The following is a 27,735-nucleotide window of genomic DNA, read 5'->3' on the forward strand; positions in this document are numbered from 1 at the left end:
ATAAACTTTCTGCTACTCTCACGCATCGCAAAACATCATTGACTTCAAAGCGATGGCCTGCAGCTGACGTTGTCCGCTTCTTCCCGGTGATTTGTGAAAACGTAGAAGGGGGTAAAAAAAAGAAAGAGGAAAACTACTGGCTCTCGGAGTCCAACATCTGTGCGGCCAAAGCTTCGGATCGTGCAGCCTTTGTCGCTTTTTAGCTGTCAGCTCCGCATTACCTCACTCGTGGCCTGCCACTTACCCCTGCAGTTTAACTTTGGCGTGCGCTCTCTCTCTCTTTCTCTCTTTCAATCTTCACTCTCTCTCTCCCCCTTCCCATCTCCTTTTCTGCTATTACGTCCGCTGCTGGTAAAGACGCGGAGGCAGGAGGAGGAGGGGGGTGTACAATTAAGAGCACATTGTAACGTCCTTGCGTTGCCTGCTGTGGCGGAAGAGGAGTGTGCCGTGAACGCGAATGACCGTCGGTGGACAAGAAGAGGAAAGACAGAGAGAGTTAGAGGGTTAGAGAGAGCGAGAGAGGGGGGAATCACTCAAGATGCCTCGTTTTAGCGTAATTTGTCCTGCAGACTGTGCCCTTCCGGCGTTTTGAGGGGCTGCTGTGAGAGCCAGTAGAGAAAGGCTGGCTGGCTGGCTACGCTATGCTGCCTGACCCTGCTGTGTTGTGATAGCGTTGTCCGATTGTTTGGATTGAGGAAGGCTCCCATCAACCCAAATCAATGAGGATTCTGAGGCCATTCCTTCAGAAAGGAGCGCATATGCTGCAGTGTTTCTGTGGACAACGATCGAAGTCGACCACAATCACCAACGGTGAGAGACATAGCATTATAGCTGTCTTTGCTTTGCATGCTTTCTCTCTTGAGTGATAAAAGAAAAGGGGAAAGGGAAAGGAAAGGGGGGATTTATAGAGAAGGGGAGGAGGGGATGAGTGGTTTTATTAAACACCAGAGTGTGTGTGAGTAACATCTTCCGAGTCTGCAGTGGAGGGAGGCTCTCCTTGTGCTCCTCGCGTCTGTCCTGAGTTTTCTGTGCAGTCTTCGGCCGTCGCGGATAGCTGCTGGCAGTCAGCTGTAAGTCGCACTACTCTGGAGAGGAGAGGGGTCCTGATACTGTACAAGCCCGTGCTATATTTGTTTCTAGTGGTGCAACTGAAGCGGGCCAAAAATGGATAATGCAGGGATCAAGTCATTAAAGTTCAGGGGCCTGGAGAAGCAGCGCTCCTTCAGGGCCCCAAACGACCAGCACCACGGATAGCGCCACAACAGAAAGGCTCCTGTTCCAGTCAGAGTTTTTTTTCTTTCTTTTTTTTGTATATGCCAAGCCACATTGATTGATTGGTTGGTTGGTTGATTGCATTTTGTACAATTAGATACAGTACAAACTCAGTTTAAAACTACTCAACTCCCTCTGCGCTTCACTGGTACATGTTTTTTGGTATGAGGTTAGGCCTAATTAAATTAAATTCGAAGACCCCTCTGAAAGTCCCCAAAAGTACCACTGTAGCTTTAACTACTTTAATAGATATGTATACAGCTTTTTTTTTTTTTAACGAAACCTATGCAGCTTAGAATTTGTATATATAAAAAAGACCACTTGAGGATACAAAACTGCAATGACATGCATAAGCACACACACAAGCCCACACACAGCCACCACTTATCAGTCTTTGGCAACAAGCCTAAGATCCCTGCCATGTCCTCTAGTCATGTCTCAGGCAATTCACTGCAATGCTGCTGTTGTTCATTCATAACACAGATCTACTGTCTCCATAGGCGTGGAGAATTCCCCAGTATTGCCAGTGAAAACCAGAAGTTTTTTTTTGTTACTGGGAAACAAATGCAACACCTCCTCTTGTCACTTGCAGTACGTAGGCTCTCAGCTGGAGCAGTTTGGAAATTCAGGGCAGACAATTAGAAACTCCATTAAGCACAGTTGATTCCTCTGAGGTAGTTGGACCAAAAGCAGCATGCACCCTGGGATCTGTAGGACTCGGATATGAAGCACTATCAGTCCTTATTCTGCATCTGTGCTCACTGTTAGATGAACCCTTTGACCTCAATCAAAACTTTATGAGTCAGCACATGGGTGTTGAAATGACACCCATGTGCTGCGAAGCATGACTGTGTGGATTGAGTTAAGGATCGTTATAAGATCAAATTGCTTCAGATAAATAGTTTGTTTAAACCTTGGACTTTTTCAATCATTTTGAAGGTTAATGTTTGATTTTCTGTATTTATATTATTATGGTGGTATGGCTCAGACAGTTTCATTTCCAATTACAGCTAAAATATAAGGGAAGTATGAGTTTTGAGTGATGCTGCCATGCTGGCAGCATTTTTTCCCCATTTTTCTCTCTGATAACTTCAGAATAACTCAAAAACATTGTCCATAGAAAGTGAAACAAAGCCATTTAATTGATTTAACTTTCTATACAAAGTTGCCAAAGTCTGCATTTTGCATGGCAATCTCATTGCATCATTCTCTCCTACAGTCTGAACAGTATAAGATCATGGAAGCAACAAGGAGCAGGAAGTGAAGTATTAAACACTTCATTTTTTAGGCGCAAAATTCACCCCGTAGGGACTTCTGGTGAACTATGTGTGTGTGAGCAGGCTTAAATGTTTGCACCTGCTTTCCTTTGTAGTATCAGATTTGCACCTGGCTTTTGTGGTGTTAAAGTTTTCCCTCTTTGTCTCCAGTCTTGGAAGTGTGCTGCTTAGGGCTATGGTGTGAACAAAACAAACACACTCGGGTGTTGTAAACTACTGCAAACTACTGCATTAAATATGAACGGTTTATAATGTCCCATAATAATGTCGCAGCAGCCGATATATTGAAATAGGAGCAGTGGGTAAAATATATCAGTAAGGGTTCCACGGCACAGTAGAAGGACGCCAGATGTCAGGAGCACCTAGAGCCCCAGTATTGTGGTTAATGTGTGGCAGGTACAGGATACTGTGTGGTGGGTGTCATACTAGCAACGCTAACAGACCCAGCAGCACTTTATATTTGCCACTTGGTCAGTTTTCAGTAACTGATGAATATAACATCAGGTTTAGGTTAAAGTTCTTTTTCTAATGTCAGTATATAATGTTTTGTAACATTAGGTTTAACACTCATAGCAAATGCCGATGTATATATATAATTTGAACTTGAACTGCTAAGGTCACAGAGGATTGTGACCTCCTGAATGCAGCAGTAATGGTAGAGGACGTACAAGAACACGATTGGCTAAAGAGCTGACACACACACACATACAGAGATTCCTTCGTGTATTAGTTTCCAAGGCAGACGTCACGGTCAGTGGAAAGTTTATTAAAAGATTCAAGATGAATTTTAATCTTCGGCACAGTGTTGCACAACAAAATTGCAAATCAATCAAAAACACTAAATAAATACAATGAAAAACATTCTAGGTTTGAATCCACTGCTTTGTTTTTTTGTGTTGACTTTGCATGGTTGCCCATGTGCCTTTATGGATTCTCTCTCGCCTCCTAAACAGTCCAAATACATGCTTGTTGATGAACTGGAGGTTCTAAATTGGACATATGCGTGAATGTGAGTGGTTGCCTGACTCTGTGTGTTAGCTTAACACCATCATCTTACTGTAATGTCTAGCTCCATGTGCAACAGGCTCTGCTGACCAACAGCTTAGAAACAGGAAACCCTCTTAAACTTAGTGCTGCATTTCCTTTCCTCCCCAGCAATATACACACCATGTTTGCAGTCAACTGGATGATGATTTGACTAGAAATGTGAACACACACACACGCGGACAAACGCACATCACACATACAGACATGACTCGATTTATCGGAGCGAGATGCAGGAATCTAGACTTTGTCTCATATTTTGCTGCACTAGATGTGATTAAAATTAGAATCTGATTGTTTTGTTCAGCCGTACGACTCGGGCTTTTATCTCCTTTTCATGTTGATTCATGTTGTTTATGTAGTAGAAGTTTTTAAGCAGCATTTTGAGTCACAGAATGTCTCATATTCTCTCACGTTTCTACTCTGCGCTTCTCGAGGAGCTGGCATGACATTACGCTATGACAACCAGTTCTAGCTATTGTGAGTCAACAGATCTGTGAGGTATCTCAAGGACACAGAGAAGTGACAAACTTCAGAGATAGGAAACAGTGAAAGTAGTTTCTCTCCAAAGTGGTTGTGGTTCATTTATTCTCCACAAGGGGGCAGCAGATATACAAAAAATGTTTCTCTGAACAAGCTGCACCTCTGGCAAGGCCAGAGACTCTGGCTGTGGTTTATTTCTGTTCACTGAATTGATTCATCACAGTTAAATTTGTACATTTAATGAGAAAGTCTCACATAAAACATCTTTTTAAAAGATAAATGCTCCAAATGCATCCTCAGCATACTTGCTTCCATTTTTGCCCTTAATGTTCATATTATTTAACCAAGAAAAAAAAAGAAGAACATTTGACAATAATAACAAACTCACACAGTCTCTGTAACCATGACAGCCAATCTTCAGAGTCAAAATCACTTGAAATGTCAATTTAAATTATTACTCTGTACTATCTGCAGTGTGTTTCATAACAGCAGTGTTTCACTGATTTTGGATGTATCGTTTCTGGAGTGAAGGGAACATTAATTGTCTCTGGTAGACGGAGGAAGCCAAACAGATCCTCATTAGGGAATACTTTATCTTTCCCCGACAAAGACGTATGTCCATGTCTGTGGTGCGCACGAGCTCCCTCCCATTTCTGAGAAAACTCACTTTGTACTCGGAACCACAAGCTCTGTTTTTTCTTTCTTAGAAGCGCGCAGTATATCACATCCAAAGTGATGAATGTTGTATTGAGACTATTATTATTATTTTTTTATACTGCAGTGTCAAATTAATATCTATCACTCACTGGCAACTCAATAGGAATACAAAAGGTTTTTGATTTAGAATCTGATTGAATCCAAGCCTCGGTTCCTAACTTTCTTTCCTTGCCTATCTTAGTATGTAAGATTTTATCTGCCCTCCATCTCCCTTTCTCTCTCTATCAGTCTTTTCTCTCTCTCTCTCTCTCGCAGATACTTTAGAAAAATGCAAATGACTGACGCGGGTATCAGCACTTCACATTCACATTCCTTCATCCATTTTATCCAAATCTTACATAAAAGGGACAGACAATAGCCAGCAAAAGAAAATCTACTCCGTCTTTCGCTCGGTCTCTCCTCTTTCCTCGTCTTGCTGTCTCTACAGATTCAGTTTGGTGAGAGAATGTCAAACCAAGTCCTAGAAAAAGCCTCTAAATGTTTCATGCCCTTTCATCACGGGGATGCTGCTAAAGACACGTGTGTTTTTCCTAACACAGAATGCATCTGTGCTGTGCTGTGTTGTGTTCTCCTTAGCCATGCAACAAAAGGAATGAAACCAGAGGCACATAAACATGATGTCCATCATGCCTGCAGGTTATTCTGGCTGGTGCGTTTTACATTGATTTACCTTTACTGCTACAGTGATCCTCGTCCTCTTAATTGTGCTGAAGACAGCCGCAGAGAAGCAATCAATTGGTTTGCAATTGTTCCTAGTCAGATGGAAACACAGAATAGGCCTACAGGGTGCTCTCACGATGCTTTCACACGAACTGAGGGGCCAAGATGTGTTTGAAGGCAGTTCAAAGCTTTAGTGTCACAGTGTTATTTGTTGATTGTTGTCATTTGTGTTCATTGGGGCTGTACTTTCACTTCCATCACATGAATCCATCTGTTGTGTCACTGTGTGGATCTTGAGTTTTGCCTGAATGTGTGTGTTTCCCGCTCATACTCTGCGTGTTGGACCCTGTTGCGGTTGATCCTTTAAGCCAGACTTAACATGCTCTTTGCGTGGCCACTGTTTTCTTTACAAAATAAAATGTGTGCTCCTATCTCTTTGATAGGCCTATAAGCTGTGAGGGCAAGAATGCCGTGTAGTATAAGCCAAAGCTGATTAAGAATCAACTTTGCATGCAGTTTGCAGTTTCATGCAGCCTTCTCGCATTTTCAAACTGCTTTGCAACTTCGGATTTGAAGTGTAATTAAAAGAGACAGTTGTGAGATGAGTCGCCCCAGTTTGAACGCGCACATAATCCAAAAGGACGCACGTGCACGCGCATCCATTTCTCAAAGGGAAGAAGAAGAAAAAACACCCAGCCCCTCCCCCCTTTTAAGTTTACATTTTGCAATACAAATTCCAATATTCGCAAATTTTCGAGATTGGGATCATTCATTTGTCCCGTGCAACTCCTGGGAATTACTAATACTAACCTCAATCACGTATGATTGCGTTAAAAGAGTTGGAGAGGGAGACAAGGGGTGAGAGAAACAGAGAGGGAGATCGAGAGAGAGGGAGGGAGAGAGGGAGGCAGGGAGAGAGAGAGAGAAGCTGTGGACCGCCACCATTCACTCGCACATACACACACAGTATTCATTCGGGACTCGCTGGAAATAATGCTTAGGTCACTTTATTATTTGTGCGCTACAATGAAAAGCACTCCGGCGTGTGTTCGCCTCAACTAATTGTTGCTTTTCAGACGGGAATCACTGCCTGCAGGCTTAAATTACATCTCTGCAGCATCCTTGCAGAGTAGCCTCTGCTCGCCGATTCCATTTTTTCCCCGACTGCATTTAAGCGGTGCCATCGACGGAACCGGAGACTGGTTCACATACACGGGCTCCTACACCGCATCCTGGACCGGCAGCGGACTTCTCTTTGAGCATGGAGTAAAAAGATCATTACGGAAAGAAAAAGTTAGTAGTCTTCTCCACGCACGAGCAGTGCCCCTGGGTTTGGGTTTAATGCTTATCGAAAGGCGTCAGGAACCCAGAGGGTAGGCTGGTGTGCGGATGAGGAAAACGATGTCGTGCTCGTCAGCCGCGGCGCTGTTCACCTGGAATACCTGAAGCGCTCTCGTCTATGGCACGCAGCAGCATCAACTTAGAAACACTGTTGCATGTTTTCATGTCTGATATCTGGGTCCTTGTGGCCTAACCCTTAGATATTTTATATAAGATCGGTTGCTGTTGATTGAAAAGCCCGAGTGTCGAAGCAAAACGCGCAGCAGCTGATCATATTTATAGATATATATCTAAATATACTCTACTGTCCCCACAAGAGGATGCTGCCCGAAGCGCAATGATACCCTGGACTCGAAGGATTTTCGTGATCAGTATGACATTTAGTTAAAAAAAAAAAAACAACCCAACAAACTCGTGGACCTAAGGACAGAATCAACGTTCTTATTTTTATTTCCGCCACACGCCAATTACCTACAGTGAGATCCGACATCTGCCGAAGTAGACTTTCCGTTTTCAGACTCGGTTCGGGGAGATGGCCGCGATCGCCAGCTCCCTGATCCGGCAGAAACGCCAGGCGAGGGAATCCAACAGCGACCGGGTCTCGACTTCGAAACGTCGCCCCAGTCCCAGCAAAGACCCCCGCTCTCTCTGCGAGAGGCATTTCTTGGGGGTCTTCAGCAAAGTCCGTTTCTGCAGCGGCAAGAAAAGACCCGTTCGGCGGCGACCAGGTCAGTGCCGTAGATTTTTTTTTGTTCTTGTTGCTTTTTTCTTTAAACTGATGTGTGTTACGTCTGTGTATGGAAGCGGTTTCCCCCAACCTCCCCCCACCACCACCACCACGCGCCACCCCGCCCCTCTTTGAAGCAGCAGAGGCATTATACTGCAGTCAAGGGCTTCAATCTGAACCGGAGGAGAAGGTAGATTTTCTCCGCGGTGCGAAAAAGAAAGAAAAAAGAATCCACCTGTTCCATGAGGTCTTCTTGTTGTCTGTCTATCCCACCGCAACCCTCCCCCACATACCGAGCGGTACCGGCCAGAATGCACGGTGGATGATCTACATGCCGTGACGTTACCGGTTTATGCATCCTGATAGTGCTCTGATCAGAATAATAAATTAACCCCTGAGCAAAAAATTCTTCCCCAGCCAAAGCTCGAGCGGGATTTGACTCAAAAGCATTACAATAAATCTAAGCCTCTGATTTTTTTATTTCCCCCCACACATAATAATCCCCAGCCCGACCCCCCAATTACACAATTACACAATTGCAACTTGAATAGCTATATGGAAGAAAAAGAAGAAACCTGCTTTAAAATGGCCCAAATTCAATATTAATGCAGGTTGGGGGTAAGGAGCGGAGATAAGTTGCACTGCAGTGCACCAAGGCTCTTTTCAGATTAAATGTTTTAATGGTAAATGTTTATTGCTTATTGCAGAGAGGGAGCTTTACTGCAGTGAAGGGAGGTATAGCTTTAGTGATTAAGAGCTGCCCTGGCTGTATTGATATACAAAGACTCAGGTACTACTACAATTCACGTAAATTCACGTAACCTTCTCTCTATCTCTCTCTTTTTTTTAAACAATTCGAAATGTTTCTGTCCTGGTGCACAGATAACAAGCCAAGAGTGCAAGTCACCTCCCCCTCCTCACTATCCAGATAGTTCTGGTTTGTGATGAGCGACAGTAAGATCCATTCAGTGTCCCAACAGACAGATGAGGAGTGAGACAGACGGGCAGTCAGGCATCAATATTTAAGGCAGAAAGGGAGAAAAATGGAGACAGTCACCCAGCCAGCCAGACAGCCAGCTTTAAAACCCTGTAGTCTTGCAGCTTCCACAGACAATCCAACCTCAGTGTCAAAACTGCAGCAAATTACTTGATTAAAAACATAACCATTCAGCCAAAGCAGTCAGTCCTCCAAACACTAACGGGCAGGTAGGTAACTCCTTCCACATGGCCAGTCACAAAGCAGACAGACAGACAGGGAGGCAGACGGATGCTGTATGTCCTCTAATTGATTATCCATATATTTCCACTGATGTGTTGCCATATATTTGCTTATAAACAACCGATACACTGGAGAATTTATGAATTCTGCCTGTTTAAAAGCCTGTTGTTTTTCCTTCTATTCCCCCACCCCCACCCCCCCACCTCGTAAGATGCACCCTCGAAACCTCCACAGGTGTCCCATAAGGGCTGCAGGCTAGGTCAGTAGCTCAGCCTCCATCCGTGTGTGCTGTGTTTCTTTTCGTCTCCACCCCATCTCGCGCCCATGTCGACTTCCCCCTCGGCCAGGGAGGGGTGGGGAGGGACAGAGAGGGAGGGAGGGTGGGAGGGACCTGGGGCTTCAACACCTGTCTGACAGCCGGCGACCCTCTCCCTTGCTGACTTTCTTCTTCTCCCCCCCTTCATCTCTCCTTCCTGTGTGGCTTTCTTGGACTTTTAAAGCTTCATTTCTGACCTGTTTCTAGCTAAAACTCTCCTATAGCCAGCCGTCTGTTGCTCCTCTGTCTCCTCTCCCTGCCTCTTCTCATTTCGTTTCTGCCCCATTCTCTTTGTCAGTCAGTGTCGGATCAGTCTCTATCCTCGCTCCCCGTCTTGTGTCTGTACTACTGTGTAAATGTTCTAGAGGGTTTTTTTTCTTTTAATTGTAGTGTATATTGGTGTATATGGATATGATGTGTTCCTCCCTGTGAAGCGTTATAGAGCAGGTGATCATTCACCATTTCATGGTCATGACGCCATTTGTCAACGTACCTAAATGTTTTTGTCCTTCTGTATTGGTATGAAGTAAATCTGTTGATGTTCTAGTGGCCCGTGCACTCACAGGGTGGCCTTAAGCTTGTTGCAGCTGAAAGACGCACAAACACACGTTGGAAACACTGGAGTTTATCTGGAAGTCTGTTCATGCCTACACACACACACACACACACACACACACACACACACACACACACACACACACACACACACACACACACACACACACACACACATGCTGATTCTGTAAATGATTGATGATTGAAGCGATGAGGCGTTGGCAGTTGCTCAGGCCTGTGCTGAGGCCTTAATTCATGGAAGTGTCTTTATCACATGTGATTTACTGATGTGGCCACTCCCAAGTGCTTACACACACACAAGCATATGCTACATTCTCTACATTACCCTCCCATGATGGATGATGAAGGGCCTGTCCCAGGAATTGATGCCGCTAACCCACAGGTAGGTGAGATGGGGAAGTGACAGTTAGGATGATGTACAGAGGAACTCACACTCGCTGGGGAGTCCTTCTTCGAGCCCTCTCCTCTACATTTTGTCTTCTGAAAAATAAACATAACTAGAGTTTATGCAACAGTAATTATTGCAGTGATCAGCTTTCAAGTAAGTACCTTAACATCTGTCAGTGCTTTTTGAAGTCTGATCAAAAACCATCCTTCTGTCCTGATAGCAAGCTTGAAAAAACGTTTCTTCTGCCAATTCATTTGGGACTTTTTGGGCCTGGTTGGACTAAAATGAATTGCACGTCCTCCAAGAATTTGTATGACCTTGGTGAACAGTCAAGCTTCTTTATTCCAGTCACATACACTATTTATCAGAATGTTTGTGCCTGCAAAGCAAGGATTTCATTAAATGAATGTTTATTTAGGTGCACAAAGAGAAACTAAGTGCCAATTCAATTGTGACAAAACGCATAATTTGTTCCTTTTGTGAGACAGACTGAACTGAGGATTAGTCATCTTTAGTATCTATTTGTTTTTCCCAGACTTTACACAAAACAGCGCATTACTGTGCCGCTGTAGAGTAGTATTACTCACGATGAGCCTCAAGAAAACCATGAATGTATATATACTCATTGCATGATCATATCTTTTATTTTACCTGCTTTAAAAATAGTTTTATTTTATTCTTAATCATCAGGATATAATGATGTCATCTGACTTGGACTTCCTGCTTTTGCACAAAATCAAACAAGAGAAGCATGTTTTTTTTCTCAGATAAAAACTGCTTTCCACACATCAGCTTTTACTCAGCATTGCCTGAAGCTGAGAGGCTTTTTTTTGCCCTCAGCTAATCCTCGCTTCCACCTGCTCCACCTGAAGAGAGGAGCATTTTGAGCAGCACTTTGGCCACGCGCCAGAAGTCATACCCTCCAAAGTTGGAGGTCGAAACAGGGTTATCTTACTGGGAAACAAAAAAAATTAAATAAAATGAAACCTCCTCCAGAACTTCCTTTCTGTTTCCTTTCAGGAAATAAATAATAAGGAAATCATTTGGAGCGCAGCATAGAAACATGCCTGTTCAAAAGATTGATTTCATAAAAAATGTCAGTCATATTATTTCTAAAATGCATGGTTGCTTCATACCAAAGAAAGTACTGGCATGTCAGTGTGCATTAAATGTGATTTTAAAAGGCTGTTGAAAGGTAAACCACTGTGGTTTACTTATTATTGGTTTTCTGTTAACGTGTTGTCCTTGTAAAGGTTTTCCTGTCAAACAGCTACTTAACCTTTTATGGGCTCATGTGCTGCATCAGGTGATTCACAGCAAATTGACCTTTATAGTGTTATTGATATTAGTGATGCAATATATATATTATTGAAATTGTTAAATGTGTAGTGCTTTTTGTGGGCAATTGTGGAAGCTGGATTGTGCCACAGGAATAATAAGAGTTCCTTTAAAATGGCTTATCACAATTGAATAGATACACAAGTCATAAAGTGAACAGTGAACCATCGTTAACCTTTTAGAGACTTTAAATACGACAAAAGAAATGAACTGTAAATGTTTTTAAGTAGAGTAAGTCTATAATTGTTCTGCTGATACGCTCCATCCTCCACAGCCAGCTTTTAATTAATCATGCACTACATTTTATGATCGTGAAACACTTCTTTTGGATGATTTTTTTTCTGAGTGTTAGCTGAAAGCGGAGGTATCAGCTAAATTGTGCTTTTTTCTCACCATTATGAGACTGTTGTTCTGACATATTCTTGGTGGGGACGGGGCTGGGGCCGACGGGTGTGTGTGTGTGTGTGTGTGTGCGTGCGTGTTACGTGTGTGTGCACGTTCCAGAGCCACAGCTGAAAGGCATCGTGACACGACTGTTCAGCCAGCAGGGCTTCTACCTGCAGATGCAGCCGGATGGAACCATCGACGGCAGCAAGGACGAGAACAGCGACAACAGTGAGTGGAGCATTTTGGAAGCCACAGCTTCCAGCGTAAAACATTTAATGGCCACGAGTCGGTTATATAATAGATTGCTGCCTTTATACGCTTTAGCATTTTTAATTCTTATATAACTCGTGCTATTTGGGTGACCTAAAGCACTCTAAAATTAATTTATGACACCCTCGCTAAATTGGATTATCTTGATTGAAAAACAGATTTTAAAGGCAAGAAATACCCCAGAGCCAAATGCTCTCTTTTCTGCATATGATTATGTAATAATATGCACATAAATGTGCCAAAATCTGCTCAAATGTTTTATGTACTCCAAGCCTGTTTTCTCAAAAATGATGTAGTCTCTAAATATCATATTTATCTGGTAACTATAATTAATTTGCTATAGTAAAAACAATTCTGGTATCCCCACCAGGTCCCTACTAGGTAAACCATTTCTACTGTGTACACTTCATGATTGAAAGTGTCACATTGTTTTGATTGATACGGCTCCAAAGCACGTGTGACCATCACATCAAAATTTCCTTCCTGGAAAAAGCCATTGCTAGAAGTGGTTGTAGGCCCATAGCTTCACTCCATGCCACAAGAACCTCCCCTGCAATATTTCACTGCAATCGACTTTCCATAGTGAACTACCAGTGAATAAATAGTCTCTGGGGTATACCCCATCCACCTCCACAAGAACAGAAAGGAGTGCAAAATCAGCCGTGTCTGTAGAGAGTCTCTTATATTAAAACTTGCAGCTTTTTGTTAAGAGTTTCCTATAAAGGATCAAGGAATAGACAGCACATATGTCAGGGGGGAACAACTGTCAAAGCTATAATGATGACACTCCCAGTCTGGAGTGAGGCCAATACAGGAAACCAACCGTGACTTTTCTTCTTCTTCTCCTGCCTTACTTACAGAAAACCGCAGCCACAGCTGCTGGACCAGGGCAGTTATGTGCTGAAATGAATGCTTCACTCCTCCATTGTTGTTGCTGTATATTTTAAGAGGAGATAGATCTTTAATGAGAACCACTTAGGGCATAAAGTGAGGGTCTTCAGGACAAAACGGATTACTGCATAAGGGGGATGGGAAGGAAAGTGAGAAACATTCACATATAATGCATTTCATGTGTTTAGCTTGAGCAAACAGCTGGTTTTTTTTGTTGTTTCTTTTGAAGGTTTCCATTGTGTCTAAAGGTTTTAGCTGGTTGAGGGTTTAGCTGCATGTGAGGATTTCCCCACCTTTAGGTAATCCTCTAGTTAAGCAGTCCCCCTGGCCCAGGGATGGAAGAATGCAGTGAATAATTCAGCCACAGCAAACTAAAAATACCACCTTCTCCGTTTGTACCCAATGAATAATTCTCTATATTAGATGCCTCAAGCATACAGACTGTCTAAAGTAAGACACACAGAGGGAAGAGGCGAGCAGGAGGTGCCACTAGAGGAATTCAAAGTGTAGAATAGAGGAGAAGATGGAGACAGTAAGAGGAAGAGAAAGGGGAAGAATAATCGCTGTCAGAAAAAGAGAAAGGAGATTTTGTATTCAGGTCTTGCACTGAGCCATTGATCTCTTAGCTGGATTATTAGAATAATAGATTATCCTCCACCCTTCAACTACGACATCCTCTGACCCGCCTCATCCACAGCTTTAGCTGATAGAATACAGCAATTTATTTTCAGGGGGTGCTTCAGTGGAACCGATGGTAGTGAGGAGCATGATGGCGCCTGAATAATAGTAGTGACCTGTACCCAGAGTGCACTTGGTTTCCATTTTCATTTTTATCAATTGCTTCATTTCAGTGCGGAACGGGAAGCGGTGAAACAAGGACACCGCTGAACAGGAAACAGTTTTAGTGACAAAAAGGAGGAAAATGATGATGAAAAATGAGAAAATAATGGAATTTCTTCTTTAATCATGCCTCTCTCATTTTTAAATAGCTCGATTTTATTATGGGTTTGGCAAATTGTGCAAAGTGCTCGACTGAGTCACAAAGTTGCTGCCTTCAGGCTCAATATACAGTTACAAGTATGGAAAATTGCTTTAGTGGTAAGCATGACTGGCTGGAAGATGTACGCTTAACTAACAGCGAGGGCTTAGGAACACCGTTCCATTAATTACCATCCATGTTCAAATTTGAACAGTTATTAATTTGATTGTCATCAGTTGATCGCCTGCAGTAATTATCTGCACACTCTGAAGCCCTAGAAAGATACTGCTGGTTATGAGACACCTGCGGTTTCAGGCACTCACGCTTCATCTATCTCTGATGCTCCGGGTTTGATGGATGGAATAAGGATAGACTTCCTTATTACCTGAAGACCCATACGCTAATTTCAAGTGCTTTCAGTTTCCAGCTGGAGTGTGGAAAAAAAAATAAGCTCTATATAATTGCAAATGTGACAGTGTATACCTGGATTTCTCTCTGGATTTGGAGATATGCCCTTGGCATTTGAAATTTGGCTAAGTTTCTTTCTGAAACTTTTCCTGCAGGGTTTATTTCCTGCTGTGCTAGTATTCCTCACATGAAATTCACTTGCCTGAGTCTAGCCGCTGCAGGATTTTTTGTAGTCGATTACTGCTCTTCTGGAAGACTTGGCATTTTGAGGATTTTCCTTTATTGAGTTGTTTGAACCTATTTTGTCTGGCCCTTTGACGATAACAGATCCCTGGAGAATCGCTTAACTCTTCCAGCGCCAGCCCGGCCTCTCTTTTTTCAGTGAGAGATAGGATTGAGGTGATTAAGGAGGAAGAATCAGTGTGAGAATAGTCATCAGGTAGTTATGGAATCAATCAAATGCTGGTGCTGGCATTTAGATGATAACTGAATGACAGCTTCTGTCAGCTCTCAAATTTTTTGGCAGGCAAATGAGAGCAGGGATTGTGGATCGTAATTATAACATAATAGTGTAGTAGTGGGCCATATTTTATGTCTCTTTTCCTCCCACTATTCAAGCAAGGCCGAACTGTTGATGGTGCCTCTGACAGACACTGCCAGACATCGACGAGACAAACGCAGCAGCGGCTAATGGAAAGAGGAGTGAGGGAGCATACAGAGGAGGTAAAGAAATGACGGAATAAGAAGCAGGGAACAGATGGAAAAATAGCTGAGAAGTCTTAGAAAATCAAACTGAAGGGGCTGAAGTACCCATTCTGTCTGGCCTCAAGGGTATATGTCCCTGCATAGCGGCCGGCAGGTATCACGCGCACCACTGGCCCCGAGGTCAGGTTTAAACCATTGGCAGCACGTCGATATTTATTGAGTGAAATAGAATCTGTTCAGAGGACAGACCTGTGTTGGCCCGATGCCTTTTTTTCCCCCTGCCAGCCTTTTCTGGTAGTCCCCATTGACACTTGCAGAACAATCACTCCAACATCACGGGGAGTTCACAGTACGCAAAGCACGCCCTCACCAAACCAACGCCCTTGATGGTTCAGTCCGCTCAGGAGATTCAGTAGCATTTGCCTGCAGCAGTTTAGTGATTGATGGGGTCTTAAATCAAAACACAATTTCGGTTGTTTGCTATCACAGATCTATGTCTACGCTGTTTTATTGACGCTCGTCTCACTGCTTTAAAGATTATGCTGCATACTTTCAGGTATGGATCAGCGTTCAGTAATCACTGAGTCAGAAGCAGGTTTTCAGATTGCAGTGGAATATGATCAAAATGAACGCTGATGACTTAAAACCTGAACATTTGTGCCTGGACATACTAGCTGCACTCATAGTAAGCCTCATTTCTACCGGTATGGCAGCTTATCAATTCCTTTCTGACTGGCAGTGCCAGTTACAATTTCTCATATTGGAGCTGCTGCAAACAGAGTCACATATGTGTGTATAAATAGTACATAGTTGCTTTCATTTTGCAAAATCTAAGCCATCCAGGAGACTTGAATTCAACTAGATGTACAAAGAATCACAGGATGCTTTGTGATTCTTTGTGCAGTTACCTCAGCTAGATGTCATTAAAAAAGTTTTGGATTCCTGCTGTTATGCGTCACTGTGCATCAGAGTTCCCTTTGTCTATGTCCTGCACTGTTCACTTTACCGCTGACAGACAGCCAAAGAACAGAGATCAGAGGGTGTTGTGTCTACAAGAGTTAAGTGAAAACTCAATTGTCCTATTCTGTCCTTTGTGTCTGATGTCTCTCTTTCGTCTCTGCCTCTTTGTAACTGTTTCTCCTCCACTCTGTCTGCTCTGCAGCCCTGTTTAATCTTATTCCCGTGGGTCTGAGAGTGGTGGCCATCCAGGGGGTGAAGAGTGGCTTTTACATTGCCATGAATGGCGAGGGCATGCTCTACAGCTCGGTAAGACGCGACTCCTCGCTCCAGTCACGCCGCCATGTCGCGCATGTTTGAGCGGTGCCAGCATGCGTATTTCTTCATTAACACGTGTTGTGTTTTGTTCTGTTTGTTGTCTGTTTTAATATCCCATTGCTGCAAAGGCTCAGCCCTGCCAATCCCTTTCATCTCTGCTAAATTTAAGAGCTCTTCAGATGTGCCTTTGTGTTGCTGTGCAGCACTTATCTCTCTCAACCCCTCCCCATCCTTTGTTGCACCTCACATGCTTTGCATTTAATTTGATATTAAGTTCAGTGCTCAGTGAAGTGCTCTCAGTTTGTTTTGTATGAGAAAAAAAGTGTAGCGTAATCTTAACATATTAACAGAAAGACTCTGGGGTAAACGTTACAAACGTAAATGTGTAGAATATATGCACCGGGAGTTGGGGGGTCTCCAGCCAAAAGATGTGGCTGCTGCATTGAAGATCAAGACATGCATGTCTTAGGAAAATGAGCTGCAGAGGGAGCGTGTTTGTAAGACAGCGAGAAAGAACTGCAATACATATCCCAGTTGGGATGGTTATATAACCTCTAGTCTTAGCAGAGGATAGTGCTACTGAAGAAAGAAGCTGATGGGAGGGCTGCATCACTCCCAAACCTCTGCTGAGGGACTTGGTGATTGCTGTGTGATTGCCAGACAGCCATGATAAATGACTGGCGAGAGCTGGAATTCACAGACTGCCCATCAAACTTTTTCTCTCTTAAAATACTCATAAAATACTTGAAGGACACAGTGAAGCCTGTGTCTGCTAACTTGCAGCTTACATTTATTGATAAGGGCGCCGCTTTACTGTTAGGGTGACAAGGGGAAAAGTTTGAGTTGAGAAGATGAATGGTGGACGCGATGTCTTTTTTTTGGTTGTTTGTTTTTTTTAAATGTGCTCTTGAATAACTGAAAAATTAGCTCAATTTACCATCGTTATTTCAGAATGACAAGCAGTTTTTACTCAGTACAACTTGAACACAACTCAGTGCCTAGACAGATGTATGAGGCACTCACAAGTTCAGAGAAGGACATACAGTAAATGCGCATGGTTTTATGACTCACCCAGTAGACAGATTCATTCATAACCAAAGGCTCATAAACAAGTGCACATCTCTCAGTCCTACTGTGAAGCTTATAATAATTCTCCTCCCACCTATCTATGTCTAATTAAAGTTTAATCCTGCCCAGACAGCAATCTTTTAATTTATCAAATTGACTCAAGTTGGGGATGCTGAATGACCCCCACACAAACCCGCTCTTTATAAAATCATCATTTGTGTCAGAGTACTTTATTATTATTAATTACAAACCATTTAGTACTTCAGTGTCAAGAGGCAGCTTTTGGTGTAACAAACATTTGTCTTTACTTATCATCATTTTATCCACATTTTTTTCAGATGCAGAATCAACTCTTTGAGCCTTCTAAAACAGCTAGAGTAATTTTTAATTAGAGGTTAGGATGTTTCTGCTGTAGCAGTCGAAGGACCGTTTTAATCAAAGCCACAAACTAAATGAATTTTCTAGCCATGTGGAAGGGGTCCGGTTCCTCAGATGTGAAGCATGGACGATTAGCATTGGTTATTTCCTTACCAATGCCTATAAGCCTATAAGCCTTGGAGGGGCTCATAAAAAGATTAAATTAACATGCAAACTACGTAAAAGCAAATATAGCCTCTGTTGTTTACCAGTACAGGTTATGTATGCGGATAAATAATAAAGCGTTGCAGGAATGGCATTATGGGGAGCATTTCTGTTCTTTATTCATGCATTTATGAGAGCTTTCTTGGTGCAACCACGGCCATAAAGTAAGTCCTTCATTCATTCCTCATTCTTAGTCACATTTACTTTTATTATTATTTGTCTGGGTCTTCATTGTTTTTCCGAGCCATCCTCGCTTATTCACTCTTGCTCCCGTCCTCCTGTCCTCTCTAAGATGAGCCTTCCATTTTACTATTTTGACTCCACCAACTATAAAGTTTGTCACTGCTTGTTTTGTCGTCTTGTTTTGCCTTCCTTACATCTGAGAGCAGAGATACATAGCTCTCTCCCGTGCCCCCCCCCCCCTTGGGAGATAATTACTGAGGGATATCCTCCTACTTCTCTAACACTGCCTCCCTTTTACTTTTTTCCTTCCTGCTTCTTTGTGCTGTCTTGTTAGTGAGAGAACGCGACAACCCTTTCTTCTGTTGTTGTTTGAGATGCTTCTGAGAAATTGCACTGCACCCTTGAGGACCTTTTCTGTCAGTCTTTTATCTGGGTGTCAGGTATCATTTTTTTTAGTACTATCACTGCTGATCAGTTAAGTCGTTACATATATGCTGCCTGGTTTTTCTTGCTTGCAGAGCTTGCTGATGAGGATTGGAAGCTGATGTAGCTGAGGGTGAGCTGGGTGATGGTGCTTATGTGGAGTGTTTAGTGATAAAGTGCGTGGGGGCTGAACATCTACAATGAAGAGTTCCCTTCCATTATTTATAACACTCAATATGACCTACTTTGCTGCACAACAGTAACCACTGCTACCGTCTACAGTATCTATCTATCTAAATATGTTAATTTATGTTGCAAAAAAATTGTAAATCGCACACTGTTTTGTTTTTAGATAAATGGCTCAATAGAAAATTGACGAAGGTTTGGTAGTTTGTCATTCTACTTGATTACTTTATGAGCTAAACTGGTGCTTCTGTGTGTGCAAACAATGTAGCTGCTCATGGTGTTGAATCTATGCTAATGCCATGTACAGCCACCTCCCCCCCCCCCTTCCCCCCAAAGGTAAAAAAAAGTAGGTGCGATTTAATTGCAGACAATCAAACACATCATCTGTGGAGAAAATTGAGAAAAGACAAAAAATAACACCTTGCTTCAAAGTGACTGACTCCAGAGTCAGACAGAGGGAAAAAAGATAAGCATGGAGGGAGGGAAAATGAGAAAAAAGTGAGAAAGAGAGTTTTCAGTTTAAGTAACGTCTAGACGATCCCAGACCTAAATCTCTCCAAGAATAATAATAAGCTCCCCGGGAGTTCCATGGCAGCGCTGGGATTGTCACAGGGCCCAGATCTCTCAGATACACCAGTGTCTCAAGCCCATGTTTAAATTGAGGTCCTCGCCGTATCCTCCACATCTTTATCCAAATTCAAAAGATGTCTGTCGGCAGCTGCTCCTCAAAGCAGAGCCAGAGAGTTGCCTCCCTCCTGTGATGGAGCCAGCAGCTGATTTAGATTCAGGATGCATTCAGCTCAGTTCTTTTGGCAACCCAGTTTGGCAATCCATTACATCTTGTTCTCATTCTTCGAGTTTCATTTTACATTCCATACATTGGCACTCACACCTTTCATAAGCCCCAAACACACACGTTACCTCACACTTATCTGGACAGAGGTGCAGAACCACCAGAGGTGGTGATGGGTATGAGGTTGTTTTGCTGGTTTTGCAGCTGGTATTAAAGTTAAGATAACCCGAAATCTAGATAAACATGATGTGAGTAACACTATCATGTCCAAAAAATCAAGGATGATGTGAAAATAGCAGCATTGGTCTTTAAAGTTCTCTGTGGAGTTTTTGAAGACTTCAGCGATAGAGGGGTTTTTATTTCTTTATTTTTCTATGATTTTCTATAAGAAGGTCACAATTTAGTTATTTTGAGGTAACACACAAGCGCACATTTAAAAACTTTTCAAAGGTTGTTGGCTGTCTTTTGCTCAATTCTCTGTCAAGGTGATCCCACATTGCTTCAGGAATGTTGAAGTCCAGCTTCCGGGCCTCCTTCTATTCATTTTTACTGTATTGGCAGTGTGTTTGGAATCATTGTTTAAAACTAAAGCAGTTTCCAATCAGATTCTTTTCAGATGGTGTTGCATTGTCGGTCAAAATTTGACAGTTCTTTTCTGTGTTTATAATTCCACCAATTTTAACAAGCACCACCCAAAACCACAGATCACAGATTGGCTGTAGACAATCACTGGTGTTTTGACCTTCTCCATGCATATTGATGCCGATTTGGTATACCTTAGCCTTTTGTTACTGTTTTTTGTGAGAAGCTTCTTGACAGCCACCTTTCCATCGAGACCACCTCTGATGAGACTTTGACAAACAGTAGATGGATCAACTGACAGGCCAGATGCATCTCAATTCCTGTGTCAGGTCTTTCATGGATTTCCCCCCAATTTTTTAAGGACATGACATTCATTGTTCAAGACTGCTTTAAAAAAGTTGCTAGGAAGTCTGGCTCCTTGGAAGCAAAATATAGCGAAATGAGTGGTAATTCAATGCTGTAGTGCTACATTTATACCTTGTGCAAAGCAGGAATTGCAAACTCAAAAGGGTATTGGTGCGTTATTGTCCTTTCAAAAATCAGTTTGATGTTTGTTTCTGTCAAAACAGATGATAAGCTTTTATATTAAAAAAAGAAAAAAAATGTTGTGAAAAAATGCAGAAACAGCCAAAATATTTGCATTCAGTTAGCAGTTTTGCTGTGTTTATTCACAGCGTCTCAGGTGAAGCTTTTTTTTTTTTATCAATCCGTAGGTCCAAACTGAGGTCCAACTAAAGGTGCAATGTAAGCACATGTCCAGTTTTGCTAACAAGTCTTCTGGTTTTGTCCATGAGATTGCTATGGAATATAAATAAGCATCCTTTCAATTACTTTAATATCAGCTTGCAGAGCCTGTTAGCTCTTTTTAAAAAACTTGTTTCAGTGCAGTAACAACTTCAATTAATTATGAGCTCCTGGCAGAGGAAGTGACAGGGCAAACTTGTTGTCCATATATTTGGGGCATTGAGAATGTGTGTTGATGTGTATTTTTGTGCTTTTTCTTTGTCCCTGCGGTTCTGTGGTTTATGTCCATTAATAAAATCTCATTAATCACAATAGAGTCTGACCCCATCTCTTCACCTCGCATTTCTACTCAGTCATCCGTGAACAAGGTTCTCTGTTAGAGACTTCAAAGTCACTTACATTTCACCCCAGTCATTCCCAAACTGCATCCAGGGTGCTTTCTAAACCGCTCCAGCTTTTCATGGACAGCACAGGGCATTGTTGCCGTGGAGAATGTGGAGGGAATTTTATAATGTGTCAGCAAAGCAAGTGGCTAATGGTGAATGGTAGGTTAGTACTTGGGTGCGTATGTATGTGGGTGTGTGTGTGTGCTCTTGGCCTAATTTGAGCACCAAACAGATGAAGTAGCGATGAAGCCTTCTGCTGTGTAATGTATCACTGTCTGCCCCCCACCCACTCAAACACATACATTCACACATAAACACACACAGAGCCAGACAGGCACAACGTGACCCCAGTGCCCTGACAGCGAGCCAGATCTTTGCCGTTTGACAGCGTTTCAGCAGGCATTCAGATACACTCTGCCGCCAGAGCTTGTCCTCTCTCCTGCTGACCAGTGAGACGTTTCCACACTGTCGACCATGTGACCTCCACTTTCCCTCAGTCCCTTACTCAGCCTGCAATGCACTGAGGTCATACACACTGGGACTCATTACTCTCAACTGCGGCGTGCCATCCAAAAAGAGACCACACACACACACACTCTTTAAACTGTACTGAATATGACATAAACTAATTTAAAGCTACAGATTTTATTTATTTATTTATTTATTTTTTGCATGAAGAATCAGCCAAATGACTGTGTGTAATATACAGGTGCTGCTTAAAATGACTAACCAACAAAGCTCTACACAGATTTTTAGCACTCTTTAAATCCATACCACCTGCTGAAAAGATACCCAGATGACGTTAACAACTAGCTGATAAACACAGTTTGGACTGCACAGTAAAGATGCCAGATGCTTTCCTCGGGAGCTGGTAAAGCAAAACAGAACTAAAAAGTAAAGCAGCTATAAAACTTACATTAAACATGTGGTCAGAAACAGCTTTAAATTATTCCTGATTTGTATCAATTACTTCATAAAGGACATTTACACATGCATTAATCTCCCGAAGACGTAGAGTATAAGTATAACTGCTGTTTGTCAAAGCCTTACCCTTATCCTAACCTTAAAGCATGTCACTAACCATAAAATGCATTGATTTATGTTATGGGGACTTTCTTTTTGTCCCCACAAGGAAGACACGTCCCTATAACGTGATGGTATAAACAGATTTAGGTCCCCTCTACATGAGTAATACCTGGACTACACACACACTGTCACCTCCAGCAGGGAGCAGAATTGGGCTGTCACTCAAACAGACAACCTTAAAAGGGCACAGAACCTTGCAGGAGACATTAATAAATGAAATATAGCAGTGACACAAAAACACACCCATAGTACAAAGTCTGGCTTAGCTGAGATCTGAGATGGCCCAACATCTACCAAACCAGCTGTTCTGCCTGCATTTTTTTTTTTTTGGCACACACACGACTTCCCTGCCCTTCAAATTGACTGGCATTAGATTTTAATTTAGTCTCGAAGAGGACATTGTTGTGAACAGGGACAAGGACTGAGGGGTTGGCAGCCTCCTTGTCAGCACACATTAATCAGCACATGTGTGGTGATAAGTAAAGATTTTGTGCAGAAAAAGCAAATTTGTGCATTTTCCAGCCTTTCTAACACGATTGCCAAAGGTGACAAATGACTGTGCATCTTTACTGTACATCTGGAATGGGTTACAGAGTCAAGAGCATTGTTTCCTGTCTTGCACTGTCATGGCAATAATCTGGCATCGCACGCAGGCATGGCAGTGTATCCAGTATCTGGTTCTTTCCAGTTTTCCAGTCATTACTGTGAGTCCCCTTGCCTCTCTCCTTGACTTACTTTGATAATGAAACCAAGAGATAGAAATCTTCCATTGTCACATTATTCTAATAAGACTATCGTTCTCATTAGTCTCCTGTGTGTGTGTGTGTGTGTGTGTGTGTTACTGGATGTTTACCGACCTTGGCAACTTTCACATACTGGTCATGAGTTCTTTTTTTATTTTGCTGCTTTCAGCTTTCATGTGGGTGAAAATGTATTTTCTGTTTGCATTGACAAATATCTATAACATTTTTACCTTCCTGCACTCAATCTTTTTGCAGGAGGTGTTCACCCCAGAGTGTAAGTTCAAGGAGTCAGTTTTTGAGAACTACTATGTGATCTACTCGTCCACTGTGTACCGACAGCAGGAGTCAGGTCGGGCCTGGTTCCTTGGTCTCACCAAGGAGGGACAAGTAATGAAGGGCAACCGGGTCAAGAAGACTAAGCCCTCATCGCACTTTGTTCCCAGGCCAATTGAAGGTATCATAAAACTTGTAGAAGCACATTTTTGGTACAGCTTTAATGTTATTTCTTTTTGATTTCATTTTTTTTTGTAATGCATGCACTTCCCATCACGTACACTAGTATTATCGTGCAACACTGGTGGTTAAAGCAGCGATCCACCAGCTCTAATTAGCCTTTGAAACCAGATAATGTCTTATCTGGCTTTGGAGGACCTTCATTACCAGCTGGAACTGTTCGGTTTGTTAATACGTTGGCATTAAGGAGGAGGGAGAAACTGATGAAACATAGTATAGGTGCATCATGGGAAATGAAAAAATCAATGTTCTTTTTTTAAACTTAGCAAATCCTTTTGACACACCTAAAGGTAAAATATATTGACATCCGCTGTTTTAGCTCAAACAATCCTTGGTATTCTTCAAGCTTTATGAGGGAGCAAAATGAAATCATTTGCATTGCATTCCCATTCTCCAAACCTGGCTTCTAAAGGGATTTATCATTTTGAGCATTTATTTTGCTCTTGCTTTGTTATTTGTCAGCAAGATTAACTATCTCATTTTCGATGAAGCTTAGTAGAGCAGTGTACGGGCAAAGGGGGAATCCTTAAAATTTTGTTGCACATTCAGGCACAGTTTCTCACAAGTGTGAAGCAGGACTTTGGACTTGGCAAGTGATTCACTTTCAGTGCCCCAGTAGTTTACATATCTTTTGTGGGAGCTTTGTTAAAATATCACATAGATATTGTTGTAATAACTTGTCAAGCAATGTGATAAAAAAGTGCAGACATGGCCTAATTCCCCTGTCTTCTCCCTCTCAGCCTGGTATAATTGTCCCAGCCTCACACCTGACCTTGTCTCTGTCTGCACATCCATCTCTTCAATCTACTCTCTACTGTCCCCATTCTCCTCTCCTCTCCGCTCCTCTCCGCTCCTCTTGTTTCCATCCCTTTCCTTGGCTTTCCATCTTTTCCACAGTTTGTATGTACAGGGAGCCATCACTGCATGAGATAGAGGACAAGCACCGCTCCAGGAAGAGCTCAGGGACTCCCACCATGAATGGAGGGAAAGCTGTCAATCAGGACTCCACATAGCATCTGAGGGAGGGGCTTCCAGCAGGGGGGAGAGGCCTCATCCTGAATGAAGGGAAGGGGCCAAAGGAAACTTCACCCGTCCCTCCCAATGTATGCACCACCATGGCCCGTGACAAACAGAGGGGTTTATGATGACAACGAGGAGCTATTACTGTACACCCAAGACAACGAAAACAAAAACTGATGTCTTGCCTGTGAAAACCTTTTAGATGAATTAATATGAAAAAGACTATATATTTAAATATATATATATATATATATATATGGAGAAGTCATTTTCAATCAGGACTTGACCAACCATTTTATGCAAAAAAGTATAAAAAAGCTGTGATAAACAAAGAAATGGTGGTCTCCCTTCACATAAATACAAGTATCTGTCATTTTCGATTTATGCTGTGAAAAACAAGCTTTAATACATGTTCACTTTTCATACATTGATTTTTTTTCTACATGCTATTGCATTCTCATATGCTTTATTGTGTTGTTGTCAATAATAACTATACCATCTTCATTATAATCGTCATTACTAATCTGTTGCTCGATCATCTTATTTACTAGCTTTTTGTTTTTGAGACAAAATACTTTTTTTAATTACCCTTATGTGTTTTTTTTCTCTCACAGTTTGATCTTGAATGCACTGTCACACCACTTGCACTGGTGTGAGGGTAAGACTAAATATATTGATAGTTCTCTTTGCTGGACTTCAATGGAAACAGAGTGCTTAGGGTGGGATGTAATTTACTCAGGTGTGTATTGTAAGTTAGACTAATGTGACTATAGGACACAAACTTCCATATGTTGCCCTGCTGTGGCAGGACGGGACCGATACAAGCAATATAACAGAGTGCAGTCTAGTATGTCTCTAAATAAAAAAACAAAAACAATAAAACACTGACAACACATCTCCACGGTTGGTGTATTTGTCAGTAGAAAAGACAAAGAAAGTTGTATGAGGCATTAAAAGTTGGAAATGAGTGAAAACCTGTTTTGATACAGTTTCTGTATTATCTCATCACTTAAAAATGAGCATTAGGTTATAAACAAAGAGATGTCCAAACTTGTCAAAAATGACAAAGAATAATATTCTCTCCAAAAGCTGAGAGGATGGCAATGACCAACATCAGCACTACGAGCCATGGCCAAAAACGGTCACTTCGCATTTGCACCTCGAGAACCACAGACCCCTTTTTCTGCTGTTAGCTATAACAACAACTCAAAATATAACTATGTAACAGTAGTCGTGCTTTTGAACTATATGGACTAAACATGAAATAACCTTTGATTAAAGACTTCTGCAGTTTTTCTACGCAGAAAGAAAAGAAGTGGCAATTTTTTTGGCAAGCCCGGCCGTGAAGGGTTGTGTTGACTAATTTCCAGAAAGTTCTACTATTTCTATTATTCTCTTGTGAAATGACCAGAGACTTTTTCAACACTGGTGGACAGGGTGCCTGACTGTTTAATAAATCACTGACCTAACATGTTGAAAATTTGTTCAAAAATTGTAAGGTCACAATCATTCAAACTTTGCCATCACAATGGAAGCTAAATGTTTCATTGAGGAACCAGTACATATGGATTTGGCCAGATTCGAGGAGGATGTCTTACTGTCTCAGTGGGATTTTCTGAAATGGTAACGCACGCCATCTCTATTCCCACTGGTTTTGTGACCAATGAAATGAGCCACTTGCTGCATTGTGGAGGAAAGTCTCTCTCTTTCATAAATCAACAGATTGACAGGGCTGTATAAACGAGTTGAGTTGACTGGGACACCACATACGCTGTGTACGCTGCTGAGCTTATTTCTAAACCCCAATTAGTTTGTCTAACTCAGGAAGTCCTACAGTTGTGCAGTGAATGGGCCAGACGTAGAGGCTGGATGTCCACTGTCCAGCACTAGTTGCACAAAGACTGGCACCAATGTGGTGTTTGGATTGGGGTTAATAGTGTTATTTCTTTTTTACTATTATTAAAGATGACGTACAGCTAAGCCTAGCCAAGTTAGGAAAGCTGAAAAGGGGAAACGGTTAAGATCAAGCATGACCATCGCATGACTGTAGAAGTTGATGTAAGTTTGGTTTAAGTTTGAGGCGGGATCCAAGAGGAATGTCTTTAGATTTTTGGGAGCATATGTCCAAAATGTTTTATGCAATAGTTTGATCAGTATTTTAGCGAGAGCTCATACATCTCTCCTACATCTGGTTAGAAACCGGTTGCTAATTTGGTGATATGTACAGTAAATAGCACACATTCAGCTGCACGCAGCAAACTACAGTGGCATAGGCATCATTATGGATCTAGGAAAGTCTTCCATCTTGGACCCGGGTCCGCAGCTGATGCAAGTTACCTGTAAGAGCTAACAGTAGATTAGTTCAACTTCCACAGTACCTACTGAATAACAGTGATACATACAGTATATTAGACATGACACTGAAAGTCAGCAGGCAAGACCAGCATACAAGTATCTTTATACAGAGGTTTATACTGGTGCATATGACACATGTGTGGACTTAAAGCAATGCATGAAGTTAAGTGTACTGAAGGTCAACTCTTGACAGATGAATGAAAGGATCTGAGACAGGAATGAATACATGGAGTCAAAAAAAGCTAATGTGAGAAAGCAGTAAAGCAAAGCACTTTTTTGTGGGTTTCTTGATGTGTGAAAGGGGTTAATAAAGGCTTTGATTGTATGAGATAATAACTATTATTTTAATATTTTTATGTTTGCAGATGATTCACTGCATTGGAACATGCTCATATATGCATTATGAATTCTGAGATGACAAAAAATATGCATTGATTATATAAAAAACAGAATGAAGTTAGTGATTGTTTAAGAATAAAGACTACGTTATCAAAAACTCTCAGCTATACAGTGACTGATTCATTGAATGTGTTGTTGATCATGACTGAATTATCTTTTTTTTAAACTTATGTCACTCTTTGTAACAGGAACATAATTAGGATAATAAGCAGACAAAACTGAATCGATCAATGTGTCATTTTTTATTTAATGGGATTCACATTCAATTCAAATCAGTTTCCTCTATCGTTCACAGAAGTGATTTATGCTCTACCTAGCCTCTAAATCCGATATGTCATTTTGGGATGGCGCTCTTTCGCCCTTAATTCTCACGTTGTCATGGAAACAGACCTTCCATGT

General features: G+C 41.9%; 1 protein-coding gene across 3 annotated transcripts; it reads left to right on the top strand.

Moving 5' to 3' along the window:
- The first annotated feature begins 379 nt into the window (after nt 1-379).
- Nucleotides 380-27,433, top strand: fgf12a (fibroblast growth factor 12a). Of its 3 annotated transcripts, XM_026148774.2 has the most exons (6): nt 6,361-7,522; nt 8,952-8,999; nt 11,863-11,973; nt 16,161-16,264; nt 23,305-23,503; nt 24,460-27,433. In XM_026148774.2, exons 1-6 carry the CDS (start codon nt 7,327-7,329, stop codon nt 24,573-24,575), a joined length of 774 nt encoding a protein of 257 aa, XP_026004559.1. In that variant the 5' UTR covers nt 6,361-7,326; the 3' UTR covers nt 24,576-27,433. The 3 variants fall into 3 exon arrangements, with proteins under 3 accessions (XP_026004562.1, XP_026004559.1, XP_026004560.1); XM_026148777.2 differs by lacking the exons at nt 6,361-7,522; nt 8,952-8,999 and adding an exon at nt 380-810; XM_026148775.2 differs by lacking the exon at nt 8,952-8,999 and having other exon boundaries at nt 6,363-7,522.
- The last annotated feature ends 302 nt before the right edge of the window (nt 27,434-27,735 follow it).

The sequence above is a fragment of the Astatotilapia calliptera genome, chromosome 18, assembly GCF_964374335.1.
Source record: "Astatotilapia calliptera chromosome 18, fAstCal68.1, whole genome shotgun sequence".
NCBI lineage: Eukaryota > Metazoa > Chordata > Actinopteri > Cichliformes > Cichlidae > Astatotilapia > Astatotilapia calliptera.

Coding starts and splice junctions, on each gene's coding strand:
- fgf12a (XM_026148774.2), top strand. CDS start 7,327: ATGGCCGCGATCGCCAGCTCCCTGATCCGGCAGAAACGCCAGGCGAGG. Junction 11,974..16,160: donor GGACGAGAACAGCGACAACA/GTGAGTGGAGCA, acceptor TCTGCTCTGCAG/CCCTGTTTAATCTTATTCCC. Junction 23,504..24,459: donor TGTTCCCAGGCCAATTGAAG/GTATCATAAAAC, acceptor TCTTTTCCACAG/TTTGTATGTACAGGGAGCCA.